The following is a 17421-nucleotide window of genomic DNA, read 5'->3' on the forward strand; positions in this document are numbered from 1 at the left end:
TAACCTCCAAATAGAGTCCTTGGAATAATAAATATTGAATAAATAAATATTTTATTGAAATATATTTCAATGGATATCTTAAGTTTTGCTACTGTGTTTTTTTTTCATGATTAATATATGTTTGCACACATACATATGTGTGTCCATATATGTATAAAAACCTCAAAATATGTATGTTGTTTGTTTTAACAGATTGGACAACTTGCTTTTAAAGGCATGAAAAGACTAAACCGAATCCAATCTATAGTTTTTGAGACTGCCTACAACACAAATGAGAACATGTTAATCTGCGCCCCCACTGGAGCTGGGAAGACTAACATTGCTATGCTGACAATCCTTCATGAAATTCGCCAGCATGTCCAGCATGGTGTTATCAAAAAGGATGAGTTTAAGGTAGGAATTTAATGAACCAAGTAAATGCTTTTTAACTTTTAAGGTAAAACTCATTCTATGTTATACATGGAATATAAAACCAGGAAATTTTCAAGGGTGTTACAATCTTCCAAGTCAAAGATAAAGCTAGTTTTGATTTACTCCAGTACTCTCAAAACTATTCCTATTTGTGTTCTGAAAATCTTATTATGCACGTAAAAAGCTATGAAAACACATTTAGCTTTGATGCAGAACCAATTTTGAAAATGATGAGGCTTTATAAACAAAGTCCATTGTCCTTTAAACAGCTGCACACTTATCCAACAAAGATAACTACTTTTCATATATCACTATTAAGATTTTTCACTGTAAGTGCCTGGCATCATATTTCACAGTGAATTGTGATTTGTAATGGTTGCCATGAAATAAACGACATTGTGGGGTTTGCTCATTTATCAAGTGAGTGTCCTTTTGGTGCAGATTGTGTATGTTGCTCCTATGAAGGCTTTGGCAGCTGAAATGACAAATTACTTCAGCAAGCGTCTGGAACCACTAGGAATTACTGTGAAAGAGTTGACTGGTGATATGCAACTGTCAAAAGGTGAAATTCTGCGAACACAGGTATGCCTAATATTTTAACATATTGTTCTGTGTATGGATTTCTGTCTCTTCATCAGTACACTAGTCTTTTTTTAAAAGTTCTCATAAGAGTATTGATGGAGCAGCTGAAATGTTATTACTGAGTCTGTAATTACACTGGTTATGTTCTGTGATTTAAAACATCTGTAATATCTTCAGCAGTGGGCACATTAAACTCTTTAGTTTCTGCCATTTGGTCTTATTAATATGGCACCCCACTTCCATATAACCTCCTTATAAAATCTTACCCAATTTTCAGCTTGTGAACCTCAGTGGAGTGTACCCCTACCTATGCTTTCAGGATTATAAACCAAGAGATTTATGTATGTGTTTTTAAGGACCTACCCTTCATAATTTCAAATTTGGTATTCTTTGCTAATAACCATCTTTGAAAAAATTGCAGTTGCTCTGCAAATGGTAAATTCTAAATAAATTTGAAATGCCGTAACAGCATTGTTACAAATATGCCAAAGTAGTAAGTGTTTTTATTTGGGGGAAAACAGAAGTTAGTAAACCTGTAGGTTCCTGTTAATGGCTGATATTCCTTTTCCTTTATAAGGACAAATCAGGACAAGTATAAGGCACTGCATGGTTAAACATTTGAACATTCATAGACATGACTAAAATTTACTTCTTTAGCCTCATAAATAGTATTACATAGATGGAGATTTTTCTCTATCATCCAGCATACACATTCACAGAATCACAGAATCATTAGGTTGGAAAAGACCCACAGGATCATCGAATCCAACCATTCCTATCAACCACTAAACCATGCCCCTCAGCACCTCATCCACCCATCTTTTAAATACTTCCAGAAAAGGTGACTCAACCACCTCCCTGGGCAGACTCTACCAGTGCCCAATGACCCTTTCCAGGAAAAAAATTTCTCTGATGTCCAGCCTGAACCTCCCCTGGCAGAGCTTGAGGCCATTCCTCCTTGTCCTATCCCCTGTCACTTGGGACAAGAGGCCAGCTCCCTCCTCTCCACAACCTCTTTTCAGCTAGTTGTAGAGAGCAATAAGGTCTCCCCTCAGCCTTTTCTTCTCCAGGCTAAACTACACCAGTTCTCTCAGCTCCTCCTCATAAGACTTGTTCTCCTACTTCTTCACCAGCTCTGTTGCTCTTCTCTGGACTTGCTCCAGAGCCTCAACATCCTTCTTGTGGTGAGGGGACCAGAACTGAACACAGTATTCAAGGTGCAGTCTCACCAGTGCCGAGTACAGAGGGATAATAACCTCCCTGGACCTGCTGGTCACGCCATTTCTGATACAAGCCAAGATGCCATTGGCCTTCTTGGCCACCTGGGCACACTGCTGGCTCATGTTCAGTCGGCTGTCGACCAACACGCCCAGTTCCTTCTCGTCCAGGCAACATCCCCAGGTCCTTCTCCTCCTGTCATCGTATTTATTTCAGGCAAATGCTGTTTGTGTCAGTGAGATATCCTTTTTCCAAAATATTAAGGTGCTTTCACATCTGTTCTTACAAGGAGTTCTTTAATTACTCTTCTTCCTTCTGCTTTGTCCAAGAGGCAGAATAAGACTTGGCTGTAATTATCAATATGAACATTTATAAATGTAACGTGTAGTAATCATTGATTCAGATTAGTTATATTTTGTCAGCATTTTATATTTTTAAAGTAAGGCTAGAGAGAACTCTTCAAATGACAAGAAGAGATATCTATATGTAATTAATAATAAAGAAGACCACTACGGTAATCTAGTATGAAGCCCTGGAGAAGAGTCTTCCTTATTAGAATATGTATATGCCTAAGTATTAATGCATACACTCACAATGCTGTGGTAACCAATAAATAACAAACCAGTATCAATGAGTAACAGCAAAATATCACTGGTCCTGTATCAGAATTACTTTGCAACTCTGCCTAAATTTGGGGTTGCGAAATAAAAAACATTCCAATGGGGACTTTTTAATAGTTGAAATTATTTACACAGATGAAATTATTTGAAATTCCTGTTTTCGCAGTACTTTTCAGCTAGGGCACATAATCAAGTAGGTCAGTCTTAATGGTGAGAGAACATGTGTAATCACTGGCAAAACTGAAGTAACAGTGGAAAAGCCTGCTCTGAATGTAACTTTGAAGTTTGATGAGGGAGATGAATGTATAATGGAAAAGTGCTAATTTTTCTTGCTCTCCTAGTTTGCAGTGTAATTCATAAAATCTCGCCTCATTACTAAATGTTTGCTTACATCCAGTAAAAGAAGTAATGAACAAAAAAGCCCCTAGTTTCAGGCATTATTAAGGAATGTGTGTGGAAAATGGTTTACAAAGTTACTCCAGTAATAGGAAATTGTTAATATAAACAAAATATTAATTTAGATCAACATAGCAATTTAAGTGTAGAAAGACTTACTATATCATGCCTTCTTATCTAGCAGCATAGTTCTTAATTTTCCTTTCGGGAAGAGACTAAAGTAGATTTTTTTTTAATAAAAATCAAGAAGAAATGACAGGGGTATCATATGGCAAATGACCTGGGGTTTTGGCAAATGATCTGGTTTGGGGGTATTTTTGCTGCCATGGATTCATCTCATTGCTTGGATTTTTTTTTTTTAAATCTGAAAGTTACTCATCTTCAAGTACAGTTTAAGGATTTCTGTTGTTCCATATGTACTTCATAGACAGAAGTATAAATATGAATTGTGGTGCATTTGGAGAATGGAGGTGGAAGAAAAATGGTCTCTAGAAGAGGAAAATTTAGAAACCTTTGTGTTATATGTGACCTGAATTCAGTTCCTAGATTTTCAAAGGAACTCTAAAGCATTAATTAATTTCAGTTTTGTTTTTGCATCGGTAATAGTTTTATTCCTTGCTCTTCAAAACATTGGAAAGGTTAAAAAGACAAATACATAAAGCCCAAAAATTCTAGGACTGAGAGTTATTAATTTTTTGGTTTTTTTGTTAGTTGTGGCAGGTCAATCTTCCCTTATGATTAGTCAGAATTTTAAGAGGTGCAGAGAAGAGAGAAGACCAATCCAAGAGTTACTGCTGTAATTGTTGCTGCTTTTCTTGGAGACTCTGGAGCCTAGCAGTGGGCTTTGTTTTATCCCTGCTTATCAAAGTGCACTGAAGATATGTAGTCTTACTATAAACTAGGGAAAGGGCACTTTCTTGTGCTGCATCTTGCTTATTGCTCCTTGCATATATTGTTTCCTAAGAAACGTCATGAGCTTTCTTTCATCAAATACGCACTTAAACCACCTCATCCAAGCTTTTTCATTTCATTGCTTTTTACTCTATATTAATTGATTCTTGTTTCAAAGCTTTATTTTACTTTTCAACCTCTCTAACGTATGCATTTCTCAGACAGGAATACTCTGTCTGGTAAGCATTGCTGCCTTATTTATGGTTCCAGAGTTCCCTTGCCAATCATTACCTTGCTTTTTAGTCTTTACTACTGTAATAGATTAAGTGCCTGTGTTCAACTGTAAAGCAGTTTTCCTGGAAGAATTAATGTTACAGCAGGTGGATGCATGCACACAATTTAAGTACACAGGGATATTAAACTATAGTGTGGGGGATAAAAGGCAGGAGTAGGATCATCAACTGAAGCAAATGCAGGCGTTTCAGGTTGGATCCCTGTTTCAAAAAAGCTCAGCTGATTCTTCTGGAAACTGAAGGCCTGTTATAGATCTCCTGTGACAGTTGCCTTCTGACTGTTTTCTGAGCAGTTACATTTTCACCATCTTCATTTTCATCATCAGGTGAATCAAATCAGTCACAATGAAAGATGTAAAAGGAGGTGATTGTCAGGTGTTAGTTAGAAGTAGCACTTCAGTGACAGTTTTGATAATTTCCTCATTCCTTTCCATCCTTCATGCTTCATCCTTCATACTTTGCCTATGTATTTAAATGTGTGCTTTGTAAGTCATTACATGCATCTGTTATGCTTATTCTGATGAGGAAAAATTGCTTTATCTGACAAATTGCTGCTTGCTGTGTCACTTCTCAGGAATCCACTTTTTCTACAAATATTTTTAAAATATTAAAATGCTAGCCAAGGTAAAGTAATAAGTAATTTCAATATTCATTCCTTTTATGGCACAATTTTTCAGGAATAACTTTTTCTTTATGCTTTCCATGCTCTCATTTATATTAATCCAGAAGGCATCCATGTTGCTGCTATTTATAATGTTATACCTTTAGATGATTTTACTTCCATGTTGTTTCATACTATACATTGAATGTTTATTGACAGTACTGTGGTTCCAACATATACTTCGGAAGCTAAACTTTTAAAAAAGTTTTTTCTAGTTTTCCCAGTAAAAAAAATCAAAATAGTTGCTTTGTTGATTCTTCAGTCTAACCTGCTCCCCACGTCTTGCACAGGGAAAGCAACAGCTTTTACTTACATAACTGTAAAATGTGGGATGCATGTTAAAGCTGTCAGACACAGTTACCCTTCATGTTTTGGTGTAAATGTAAATATTGAACATGTTGCTCTAACATTTCAGACAGAATAGAGCATAATAGTACATAAATAAGTGCTTCGCTGAACCTGGCAACAGAAGAAAAAAAACTTGTTACAAAAATAAATAACTCTAGCTATCGTACTGGTGTTTTTTAATATGTTTAAAGTTTTTTAATTGTCTAAATAAAGTTATATTAACTTTTCGCTCTCTTTTCGGCATTAAAAAAAACAATCTAAGGAAGTCTATTTCCCTACAGTTGATTTTTTTTTTTCTGTCAGCTCTATTGTAAGCATGTTTGTATACTGACATACTGTTACCTAGGAAACTGATTCTTAGACATCACTTAAACGACAGTGATATTAAGCATATTTTAGCTGTAATCTGTTGTTTGATAAGTTGGTTTTGGTATGTCAGTGTTTAAATGGAAAATATTCATAAGTAATAAATCACATATTTTGCTGAATAGCATTTGAGATGACATGAAGTGTTTTGTTAGAAGGCAATGGATTATTTGGGGGGTTGTCCTTAAGGACTTATTTTGAGTGTGCATACATGTAGCTACTCAGTCTTTGCTTTATATGTTTCTGAAAATTATGTAAGACAAAATCAACTTGACGGCTTCCAAGTCAGTTGGCTTTGTTTCCAGTGACTGTAGTAGTCATAGTTAGCTTTTGAAAGTTTGGAGAATACAACTGGAATTGGAGCAGCATAGATTTATAACGTAATCAGTAAGTCTGAAGGCACTGCCCTTCACTGTGTACATTGTATTGTAAGCTGATGTGTAGCATGATGCCTTAACATATACGAAGAGTGGTAGCCTGTGTTGGGTTCTAGAAATGCCTTCTGACCTTAGCAATTAGTAACTTCTGAAGGTAGTCTGTATCAAAAAACATGTAGGAGATAATTTCTCTTTAATGTTTTATGCATATGTAACATGAAAAAACATTGAGGTCCTTCACCTAGCACAGTGAAAATTTATCAAAATTTCTTCCACTTGTATAAACTTAAAAAGTAATTCTTAAAAAATCATCCTGTTAAATCTGTTAAAGGTATTTTATTTTCATGTTAAGGGAAGTTATTTTACTGTTTTAATGCATCTTCAGTTACTGTATTTCTAACCCTAAACTAGTACCTCATCAGTTTTGTATGAGATATGTTATGCTACAGTCCTTGTCAACAGCTAGTGTCCTAATTCAAATAAGTACATATAGGTGAGACTGACGTTTTAAAGTTGAAATAAATTTTCTATCATGTTTTTGGTTTGTTTTGTGCCTCAGATGTGCTTATATAAGCCAGACTTGTTTTATCATTCCTGTATCTCTTGCTTTGCCTTGAAGACTGGCAGACTGTCAGCTTTGCTCACTACAGACGTGTCTTGGTGTTAAGGTGAGATTATCAGTGCTTTCTGTGTTGCTAAATATATGCAGCAGCTGAAAACAAACATGGTCAAATTTTGAAAGCAGGCTAATTTCCCCAACCTATAAACCTCTATATATCTCTCTGCATATCTCTGTTCCTTCCTTCTCATATTCTTGGAGTTAAAGGGATTCTGAGAGCAGGAGAAGGAAATTTATTGTCTTTTAAATAAATATTATGGGAAAATGATTAAACCTAATATTGTGAATAGTCCTGATTCTGTCACTTCTGAACTATCGAATACTTTTTTTTTCACTCTCTTGGAATATAGATTTATTTTTTAATAGATGAAACTATTTCAGTTCTTGTTATTTTTCATGTTAATCAAGAAATTGATTATACAGAAAGCAAAGTTATTCAGTTAAAATACATTATTGTATTTTCTTTAGTCTTTTACTATAGTACTCTAAGGCCCACAAAAAGAGTTTCATACATTTACAGAACTGCAAGGCTGCGCCTTGCAACATGGGCCAACCAGCCTTCACAGGAACAGTCGTTTCTAAAATGTTTAAGTCTCTGCAGCCCTCCAAATATCTGTCTCTTTTTGTCATGGATTTGATAAAAGTTAACTGCCTGTCCAGTAAAAGAAAGGGATATCCAAAGCAAACGATATATCTAACCTTAGTTTGCTTTCCACCTTAAGTGCTTTTAAATATTTCTTCTAACAGATATGAAGTGGGAAACCTAGAGTAGCGTTCACTGCTTTTTTAAAAAAAAAAAAAAAAAACCTGCCTTCTTCATAAACTTTTGTAATTTCACAACTCTGAAAAATTCCAAGATGTTCAAATAAATAAAATTCAAAGCTTTAATTTGTTTGCTGTAGTGTTCCATGCCAATGAAATACACAGAAGCATGGAGTGAAAGATTAGGCTTTTATCCATGCAGCTCAGTTTAAAACAAAAAAAAAAAGGAGGTGGTAGTGAAGAAAGTCCTGCTAAACCTGACTTGCATTGTCACTTAGAAAATGGGCAGCTGGCTGTCGCATTTGTTCTCTGCTCATCAGCCTGTCTAAGCTAAAATCACATTGCTTTCAGAATCCTCTCTTGACGTTGCTTACGCTTTATATAAAAACTATCTTAACATTTTGCTAAGAAACCATCCTTCAAAGCTTTAGATTTGGAAAGCGATACCACTTTCATTTCCCAAGTGCCTAACTTGTTGAGCAGTTAAAAATATGAATGATTTCCAAGATCTCTAAAAGGAAAAAAAAAACACCAATAGCTAAGCAAAATGCCTTTTCATCACCTGATGAGCACATTGTGCTTGGGTTTGGGGTGTCTGTGCCAGGCAGTGGCAGTGCAGGGCTGCAGGTGCTGGACACTGATGGTTCCAACTGGCGCCCAGCAACCCACTGCTGACCCCCTAAGCTAAGCTGACAGCATCTCTGTAAAAACATATTTAAGAAAGAGCAAAACCACTGTGCAACAGCTCGGAGAGAATTAGGATTGAGGGGAAAAAAGTGTGAGAAACAGCCAAGCATCAAGAAACTGCAGACACCAAGATCAGAGCAGAAGGAGGGGAGGAGTGGGATGGAGCAGAGATTCCCCAGCAGCCTATGGAAGAGACCATGTTAGAGCCAATATTCATACTGCACCCCTGGGAGGACCCCACACAGGTGGTACCCTAAGGAGCTGTGGCCCGTGGAGAACCCATGCAGGAGCAGGCAACTGGCAGGAGCTGTGGACTCCACACAGCAATAGGTTTATCTTGGCAGGAACCTTGGCCCACGGAAACGACCCATGTTGGCACAGTTTGTGAAGGATGGTATACTGTGGGAGAGACCTCATGTTGTAGCGGAGGAAAAGTGTGAGGAAGGAACGGCAGAGCCAAAGTGCTGTGGACTGACTGCAACCCCCACTCTCCATATGCAGGAAGGTAGAGGAGTTAGAAAGGAAGCAATGAAGTTGAGCCTGGGGAGAAGGGAGACTGGGAACAAGATTTGTTTGAGGTTTTGTCTTTGTTTCCCCACTATCGCACTCTATTTTTCAATTGCAATAAATCAAATTAATTTTCCTGAAGACTGTTTTGCCTGTGACAGCAATTGGTAAATGACCTCCCAATCTTTATCTCGACTCATGAGCTTTTCTATCTTATTTTCTCACCATGTCCAGTTAAGAGGGGAAGTGAGAGAGTAACTGGCATCTGGCAGCTTGCAAGGTCAACTCACCACAGCTAGTTTTAGTTCTGCATTTTTTTTAAAATAATGTTTTAATTTGTTTTAATTGAAAGTTTACTTCTGGTATTTTAAATCCAAGAGAAATGTTTTGTTAGCTTATTGCAGTTTTATTAGCAAGTTATTTTCCTTTTTAACCTTAGCTAGCTCTTTGTACTGGAAATAAGAGTAGTTTAGAACAAAGGGCAATTCTCATTGAAAAGCAAGAGTATTACAGCAGTACTGATAGTGTTTTTGAAAACACCAGTGTTGCAAATGAAAAGATAATTTGTGTAAGCTGCATTTTCGCTGGCAAGTACATTTGTCTGATTACTGAACAGAATGCTTTTCTTGAGTAGAGGAAATAGCCTGAAGGACTGAATGTATTTTGACATCTCGAAGATTAGCTGATTAATTGTACTTGTGATGGCGAGGCAGAAGTGAGAAGTGAAGCAGAGACCACAAAAGCATCAGAGCTGCATAGGGCAAGTAGTTCTGAGAACAGCAAATGGCATCAGGACCTTTGAGTAATATGGATGATCACTCTGATAGATTCTGTCAGCTGATAGACTCTGATGTGAAGCCATGAAGGCTTTATTCCCTATTCAAATCTGATACTAATAAAATGGAATAATGCATTTTTCTTAAGTTCTTATCTTCAATATAAAACTAATCAAGTCTGAAACTATTTGAAGCAGAAGAGGGCTATAAACTTGAGGTGCCGTTTCATCTATAGCTTTCTTTTTTTGATACACTGTTTCTCATTTCCTGCACTTTAATAAGGTGAAGAGATGCTTCTAGGTAAAAGCAAATAGTGAACTTGATTTCTGCTACTTTTCATTTTCTATGGAAATGGAAATCCATAAATTTTGTTAATTTTTAGTGCACTATGTGCTATGATAATCTGCTATATATGTGCTTCCTATTTCATGCATATACAGAGCCCACTGTTAGAAGCTCAGTATGCATATACAGTTATTTACCTTATGCGCATAGTGAGTATATGAGAGTGAATACTCTATAGAAGTTACTGATTTGCATATTTCTTTTAAGTAACTATTACCCACCCATTGCATGCGTTTTTATGTGAAGCAGAAATTAGGACATCTTTACATTAAGAGAAGGAGAGAAAGGATGAGACGAAGGGAGGGGGTTTTGCACTCAGAAATTGGCAAGAAACTTAGTGATGACACAATTATCACTAAATCATGTTACACATTAAGGGTTTCTTTTTGACTGTTGGATCTATTTAACTCTGAAAATATATAAATAGATTGAATTGTGATAAATAGCTTAAATCCATGTAAGCAGTATTCTTTTAACACTTTCTCTTTACGTTCTATCTGTCCATTTCATAGGTTTTGATAGGAATGAGTTCTGTGGAGGTGGTCATTCAGGGAACAGCTATAAAGAAACACTCTTAAGAATTACCACTATGAAATATTGTTAAGTAATGTGCTAAAAAGATCTCTTGTCTTAGGAAGGTCTTAGCTACACATGAAGATACTGGAAACTGGCTATTGAATCTGTATGTGCAAAAGTGTAGTAAAACAGATACATGCTTTAGAATTTGACAAAGAAACATGAAGCTCGGACAAAAATAATTTACCAGAGAACAATTGAAGTGACTCCCTGATTTTGTGGGCTTTGCAGCGTGGCCTTAATTCCAAGTGGTTTGGCCTTTTGGTTACATGTATAATGCTAAAACCTATGAAATCATATTGCATTGCGAAATTAACAAAATGAAAAAGTATTGCATTTCTTATTCCTCCTGCAGTCTTACTTTCCACAAATGTTTGTTTCTAAACTGTCTGTGTTGATATAAAGTAGCCTTCAAAATTTCTTGATTAGCAAGTTATCTGTCAAACAATATATAGGAACTTTTTTTCTCACTTTATTGAGTGCAGGGAAGTCATCTTACAATACACATTGCTGTAGTTATGCAAAAATGTTTCAATATGGTGACCAAGAATTATTAATTTTTTTAGTTCATAATATTGACAGCTCTTCTCCCTCAATAACAGTTCTCAGGCTATCATATTGTTCTGTATTTTAACAGAAATCAACTGTAGGAGACCACTTTTTTTTTAATACACATTGTCAATTATCTCATTCATATTACCATAGCATTTTGTGAAAACTATATGAAGTACTTACGCTGAAAAGTACTTACAGAGAATATGCAGTCTAAAGTGCCTTTGAAGCACAATAATAATGCTATTTTATTTTCTTGCCTCTCAGTGCTTCATCTCTGTTGAATCTCTTTCTCACTTCTCCGGTATGTTTTGTCCATCCCTTTAGAGACTTGCGCTGATATTAGTCGTCTTGTAGTAGCCTTCATCTCCAACAAAATGTTTTTCTTGTGGTTGTTGAAAACACCTGTATTACTGCTGGCTTCAGATGCCAGCCTGTACCAGGAATGGAACAGTTCCTTGCTCTAGAAATTTTGGGTGCATTTGATGCAATAAAATCTACAAATTCTTTCTGGTATGAGGGGATAAACTGTCATGAAGTGGCCATCAGAAATGATCCGGAGATTATAAATCTCACAGGTACAGAAAAGCCCTCCTCTTTTCAAGTTGTTCATTTCAAAAGAATAGTTGAGCCTGGTTAGTATTCCCTGTTCCGGTATGCCTAGAATGAAAAGTAGTGCTAAATTCTATACACACCCATAGCTTCAGGAGCAGAATATTCTCTTTTGTTCAGGACATGTAATTTATCAAGAGGATGTGAAAATCTAATGCAAAAAAAAAGAAAAAAGGGATGTGCCTTTCCCTTTCTGAGAAAACTTTCAGAATAGTTCTCAGTAGTACAACCTTGCTGAAAGAAAATTTCCTTTCATCTGAATTTTCATAGTTACACGCTATTTAAAATGAGAGTCTTTCTTCCTTTAAATTAGGAAAAACCTTTACCTTTCAAATAAGAAAAATATACCAGAATGTTTAGAGCAGCAATGATTGCTAAAGTGTGTCTCAGTCAATAAACACTAAAATCTTTTTACACAATAGGATTTCTGTATCCCAAAGTTATCTCCATTTCACACTATCATCTCCATATGGATTTCCTTCATTTCAGAAGACTTCACAGTCTGAAGAATAAAATCTTGCTCCCTGCTTCATTGTCCATGCTATCTTCAGGGCAAATTATGTTTAAAAAAGAAAACACTATGTAGGATCTCTTTGAGACAGTAAGGCTTGATAGGACCCTACAGACTGCTACATATCTTATTCTGTCTTACTTATTAATTTTTTTTTCTGTAAATGTTAAGCATAGTTCTTAATTAGTTTTTAGTTCTGAAAGCAAGACTATTAAAATAGTGCTTACATGGCACCAGGCTTGCTGGCATCTGATGGGATTCACCTTTCTGAGAGGGGAAAAAGAGTCTTTGCTCACGAGCTTGCAGGAATAATTGACAAAGCTTTAAACTAGAATAATTGACAAAGCTTTAAACTAGCCTGGAGGAGGGTTTAATAGTAGGCTTGCCTGTAGCAAGCTGTGACAAGCCAAGGTTGGAGGGATGTTAGTGGGGGACCTCAGCCTGTGTGTCAGACGTGCTAGGTGCACTGCAGCTCAGTTGAAGTCTTGCAGAGATGAGCCAGAGGCTACTGAGGTAATAGGAGCCAAGAGGGAAACACTGGTGAAACACCACAAAGGGATTAAGGGCTTTTCCTCTAAGAAGGTGACATGGCCAGCAGCCCAGCTGAAGTGCTTCTGCGCCAATGAACTTCAATGTACAGGATATCTGCTGGAAATACAGTACAGCAGAGAGGAAACAGTCTAGCAAGTTTATGGACTGTATGGCAGATAACTTCCTGACACGGCTGGTGAGTGAGCTAGGGAAGGAGCCCCACTGGATCTGTTGTTCATGGACAGAGAAGAACTTATGAGTGATATGATGGTTGAGGCCACCTTGGGAATAGCAGTCACAAAATCATGAAGTTTTTGATTCTTGGGAAGTGTGGAGTGGAGTCAGCAGAACTGCTACCTTGACCTGGATCTTGCCCTGTTTAGGAGACTGATTGACAGAGTCCCTTGGGAGGCAGTACTAAAAGGCAAAGGACTTCAGGAAGGCTGGAGGAAGGAGTCTTAAATGTGCAGGAGAAGGCTGTGTCTATGAAAAGTAAAGATGAGCCAGCAGGGAAGAAGACCACTTGGCTGAGCAGAGAGCTTTGACTGGAACTTGTTGGGGGGAAGAGAGTTCATGACCTTTGGAAGAAGGGATAGGAAACTCAGGGGGACTACAAAGGTGTTGTGAGGTTATTCGAGGGGAAAATTAGAAGGGCCAAAACGCAGTAGAACTTAATCTGGCTACTGCTGTAAAGGGCAGGAAAAACTGTTTCTATAAATATATTAGCAGCAAAAGGTAGATTAAGGAGAATCGCTGAGGTACTTAATGACTTCTTTGCCTCAGTCTTTAATAGTAAGACCGATTGTTCTCTGAGTACCCAGCCCCCTGAGCCAAAAGACAGGGATGGGGAACAGGATGGAACCCCCATAATCCAAGAGGAAATGGTTAGCAACCTGCTACACCACTTAGATACATACAAATCTATGGGGCCAGATAAGAAAACCTGAAAGTGCTGAAAGAAGTGGCAGAAGTGCTCACCAAGCCACTTTCAATCATTTATTAGTAATCGTGGCTAAACGCGGAGGTTTAAACCAGTTGACTGGAGGTTAGGAAATGTGATGCCCATATACAAGAAGGGCTGGAAGACGGATCCAGGGAGCTACAGGCCTTTCAGCCTGATCTCAGTGCCAGGGAAGGTTATGGATCAGCTCATCTTTACTGCCATCATGCAGCATATGCAGGACAGCCAGGCTATCAGGCCCAATTAGCATGGGTTTATGAAAGGCAAGTCCTGCTTAACCAACCTGATCTCCTTCTATGACAAGGTGAGATGCTTAATAGATGAGGGAAAGCCTGTGGAAGTTGTCTGCCTAATCTTTAGTAAAGCCTTTGCCACCATGTTCATTCACCTGGAGAAACTGGCTGCTCATGGCTTGGACAGGCATGCTCTTTGCAGGGTGGAAAACTGTCTGGATGGCTGAGCCCAGAAAGTTGTGGTGAATGGGCCTAAATTGAATTGGTGACTGTTCACAAGGAGATTTCCCCTGGGTTCAGTGTTAGGAGTGGTTCTGTTTAATATCATTATCAAGGATCTGGATGAGGGGATTGAGTGTACCCTCAGTAAGTTCGTAGATGACACCAAGTTGTCCAGAAGGGTTGATCTGCTTGAAGGAAGGCAGGCCCTACAGAGGGATCTGAACAAACTGTATTGATAGGCCAAGGCCAATTGTTATAGGTTTCAACAAGGCTTACGCAGGTCCTGCACTTCAGTCACAAAAGCCTCGGCAGTGCTACAGGCTGGGGAAAGGGTGGCTGGAAAGCAGCCTGGCTGAGAAGGACCTGTGGATGTTGGTCAATAATTGACTGAATACGAGCCAGCAGTGTACTCGCGTGGCCAGGACAGCCAATAGCATCCTGGCTTGTATCAGAAATAGTGTGGCCAGCTTAACAGAAGTGATCGTCCCCTTGTACTTGGTGCTGGTGAAGCTGCGTCTTGAATACTGTGTTCAGTTTTGGGCCCCTCACTACAGAAAGACATTGAGGTGCTGGCGCATGTCCAAAGAAGAGTAACAGCTGGTGAAGAGTGTGGAGCACAAGTCTTATAAGGAGCAGCTGAGGAACTGCGGTGTTTAGTTTGGAGAAGTGGAGGCTGAGGGGAGACCTTCTTGCTCTCTACAACTACCCGAAGGGAGGTTGTAGCAGGGCAAGTGTTGGTCTCTTCTCCCAAGTAACAAGCAGTAGGACAAGAGGAAATGGCCTCAAGTTGCTCCAGGGGAGTTTTAGATTGGATATTAAGAAAAATCTTCACTGAAAGGATTATCAAGCACTGAAACCCGCTGCCCAGGGAAGCGGTTGAGTCACCATCCCTGGGGATATTTAAAAGGCACATAGATGTGGTGCCTAGGGACATGGTTTAGTGGTAGTGTTAAGTTTACAGTTGGACTCAATGGTTTTAAAAGTCTTTTCCAACCTAAACCATTCTATTCCATTCTGTTCTGTTATAAAATCAAATCAAATCAAAATTGATGTGTCTTTACACATGCAAATACCTACTATATTGCATTTAAAGATTTGAAATACTGTTTTTAAGGTTCTATTATTGTCGGTCTCTTCACCAGTAAGAAGTGTGCTCTCCCAATTGATAGCAGTCCTGTGACCTCTAACACCCTGGTCCTCAGCTGGGCCAAATCCATTCTCCTTGGCTTTTGGAGGGAGAAAGTGGAATCATGAAAGGGGTTTGATGGATGAGCCAAAGGAAAAAAAAAAATCTAATAATTTTTCTAAGAATATCCTCTTCAGAGATCTATAACAGGGAATAACAAAAGGCAGATGAAAACATAATCTGGATTAGGTGAGCCTGCATTGACTAGAATCTGAAACCGAAGAAAAGACCTGGAGCACTCTCCATTCCAGTTTGGGCATGCTTCCTTAATGTCTTTCTGCACATGCAGCTTACTTCAGGAGCAAGTCTTCAGTTTGTTAGCATTGTAGTGCTATTTCTTGACCCTTTAAAGACAAGAAAGAAGTTCTCCCATGGGTACCATTTTTATGAAGTATATGGTTTTCCCAGTTTTCTTTTTCCCTTATACCAGTTTGAGGAATCAGTAAAGCAAGGAGGAAAAAATGATGTTAAACAGCAGAGGGGCAGTTGGGGCCCTGTAATGTTAGTGCATTGATGGAGTTCTTTAAACCTCAGAAATAAAGGCAAGTAAACTCTATGACTTCACATGTAGGACTCTTGGTTGTCTCTGATGATGAAAATGATTAAAAAAGAAATTAAGTTTTGCTTGTATAAGATATTTCTGGATAACTTTTTCAGTGGATTCAGTTAATAAGCTTGTTGCTTAGTTCAATTGTTGTCTGCATTCTTTCTTTTGTTTTTGCTGCTGGGACAGCTACATCGCTTTCTCAGGCTGTTATCGATCTCTGCCTACAGCATTGTACTTCTTTTTTTTTTTTTTTTTTTTGGCATCAGTCTTTCACTACCCTAGTGGGATTGTTGGAAGCCCTTCTGATTTACTGTTCTTGCATTAATATATATGCCTGTGACAGCTAAGATTTTGCCAGAGGGGAAAACGTACTTATACATCACGAAACAGAAGCAGTTTGAATAAAAAATAGTAATGCTTTAGAAGGAACTGGAGGTGCTGCCTGTGACCTAAATTAATTTCTAAATTTATGACAGAATCTGTCTTGATTTTACTAAAGGCAGACTTCCGTGCTTCTGAAATTAGAATCACTACTCTAAGCCTTTCATTGACCTTTTATTTTAAATAATTTATTTTTCAAATAGACAGATATAGTAGTTTATTATACTGCATGCCTACTTCCTTACTGTTATTGCATAATTGTAGAATTTTAGTACAGTCTTTGGGTAACTTTCTTTGTGTTTAATAATCAAACGTTACATACTCTCATAAAATGTGTAATTGACTGGCATTCTTTGTTGTGACTCACTTGGCTAAAATCTCTATTTAGATTGGGTTGGAAGGTGGGAGTTCATTTTTGTTTTAGCAGTAAAATCTAGTTGAAACTATGCCAGGTAAAATTACAGTAATTTTGAACAGGAAAAAAGTTGTTCTATGTGTTCTGTAGTTAAAGGATATAGGTTTGGGGGGTTTTTTTGTAGTTGTATTCTTAGTTGCGTTTTCCCTTTTATTGGAAGTAATTATGTTCATGCCTGACTTCACTCAATTTCCTACAAGTTTTTCTAAACTGTTTTGAAACCAGTTTTGAGTGTGTTTTTTCTTTTTCCTCCTTTTTTTTTAACTCTTTGATATTGTACTCCAGCATTTATATGAAAGCATCCAAATATTCAATTTGGATGAAGAGCCCTTGCTATATTTCCTTTTTTTTTTTTCCTTTCTCCAGGGCACACATTTTTTCATTTTCTCTAAGCTTTATTGGAATAGTTTTAATGTATCTGTACTTGAAGCACTTGTGTTAATCACTATTTCTGCAGAGGTTTGATATTACAGTGGAACTTTAAAAGTACTAGTGTACAAATACAAGAGAAATAATTGTGTTTTGGATACGCTATTGATCCTGACTAAAACTGAACATATTGAGAAGTATGCTGTTGCTCTCTGGTTGTATGACTAAGAACAACAGTGTCACCTGCAGGTGAATGAAGTATATTTCTTAACTTGTCCACCAGAAATTTCAGACACAGAAGTTAAGTTACTTATTTTAAATGGAAAGACTTGGTTTAATACCTCTCAAATGAATAGCTTAAATCAATTTTGCCACCTATTCTTGTTATGCAGTTAAGTGCAAAGATGTCATTCAAAATACTTTTTTAAGACATACTTGCTAAAAATAAATTAAAATAGTTCTTTAA

At 37.5% G+C, this 17421-nt stretch overlaps 1 protein-coding gene across 1 annotated transcript in view; it reads left to right on the plus strand.

Annotated features, from left to right (window-relative positions):
* Positions 1-17421, plus strand: part of ASCC3 (activating signal cointegrator 1 complex subunit 3) — a 277171-nt gene that overhangs the window by 77154 nt on the left and 182596 nt on the right. The window contains exons 9-10 of the mRNA XM_069851132.1: positions 193-393; positions 853-993. Coding sequence (XP_069707233.1) covers positions 193-393; positions 853-993 — 342 coding nt within the window. The remainder of the gene's footprint in view (positions 1-192; positions 394-852; positions 994-17421) is intronic.

The sequence above is a fragment of the Phaenicophaeus curvirostris genome, chromosome 2 (assembly GCF_032191515.1).
Source record: "Phaenicophaeus curvirostris isolate KB17595 chromosome 2, BPBGC_Pcur_1.0, whole genome shotgun sequence".
NCBI classification, from domain to species: Eukaryota; Metazoa; Chordata; class Aves; order Cuculiformes; family Cuculidae; genus Phaenicophaeus; species Phaenicophaeus curvirostris.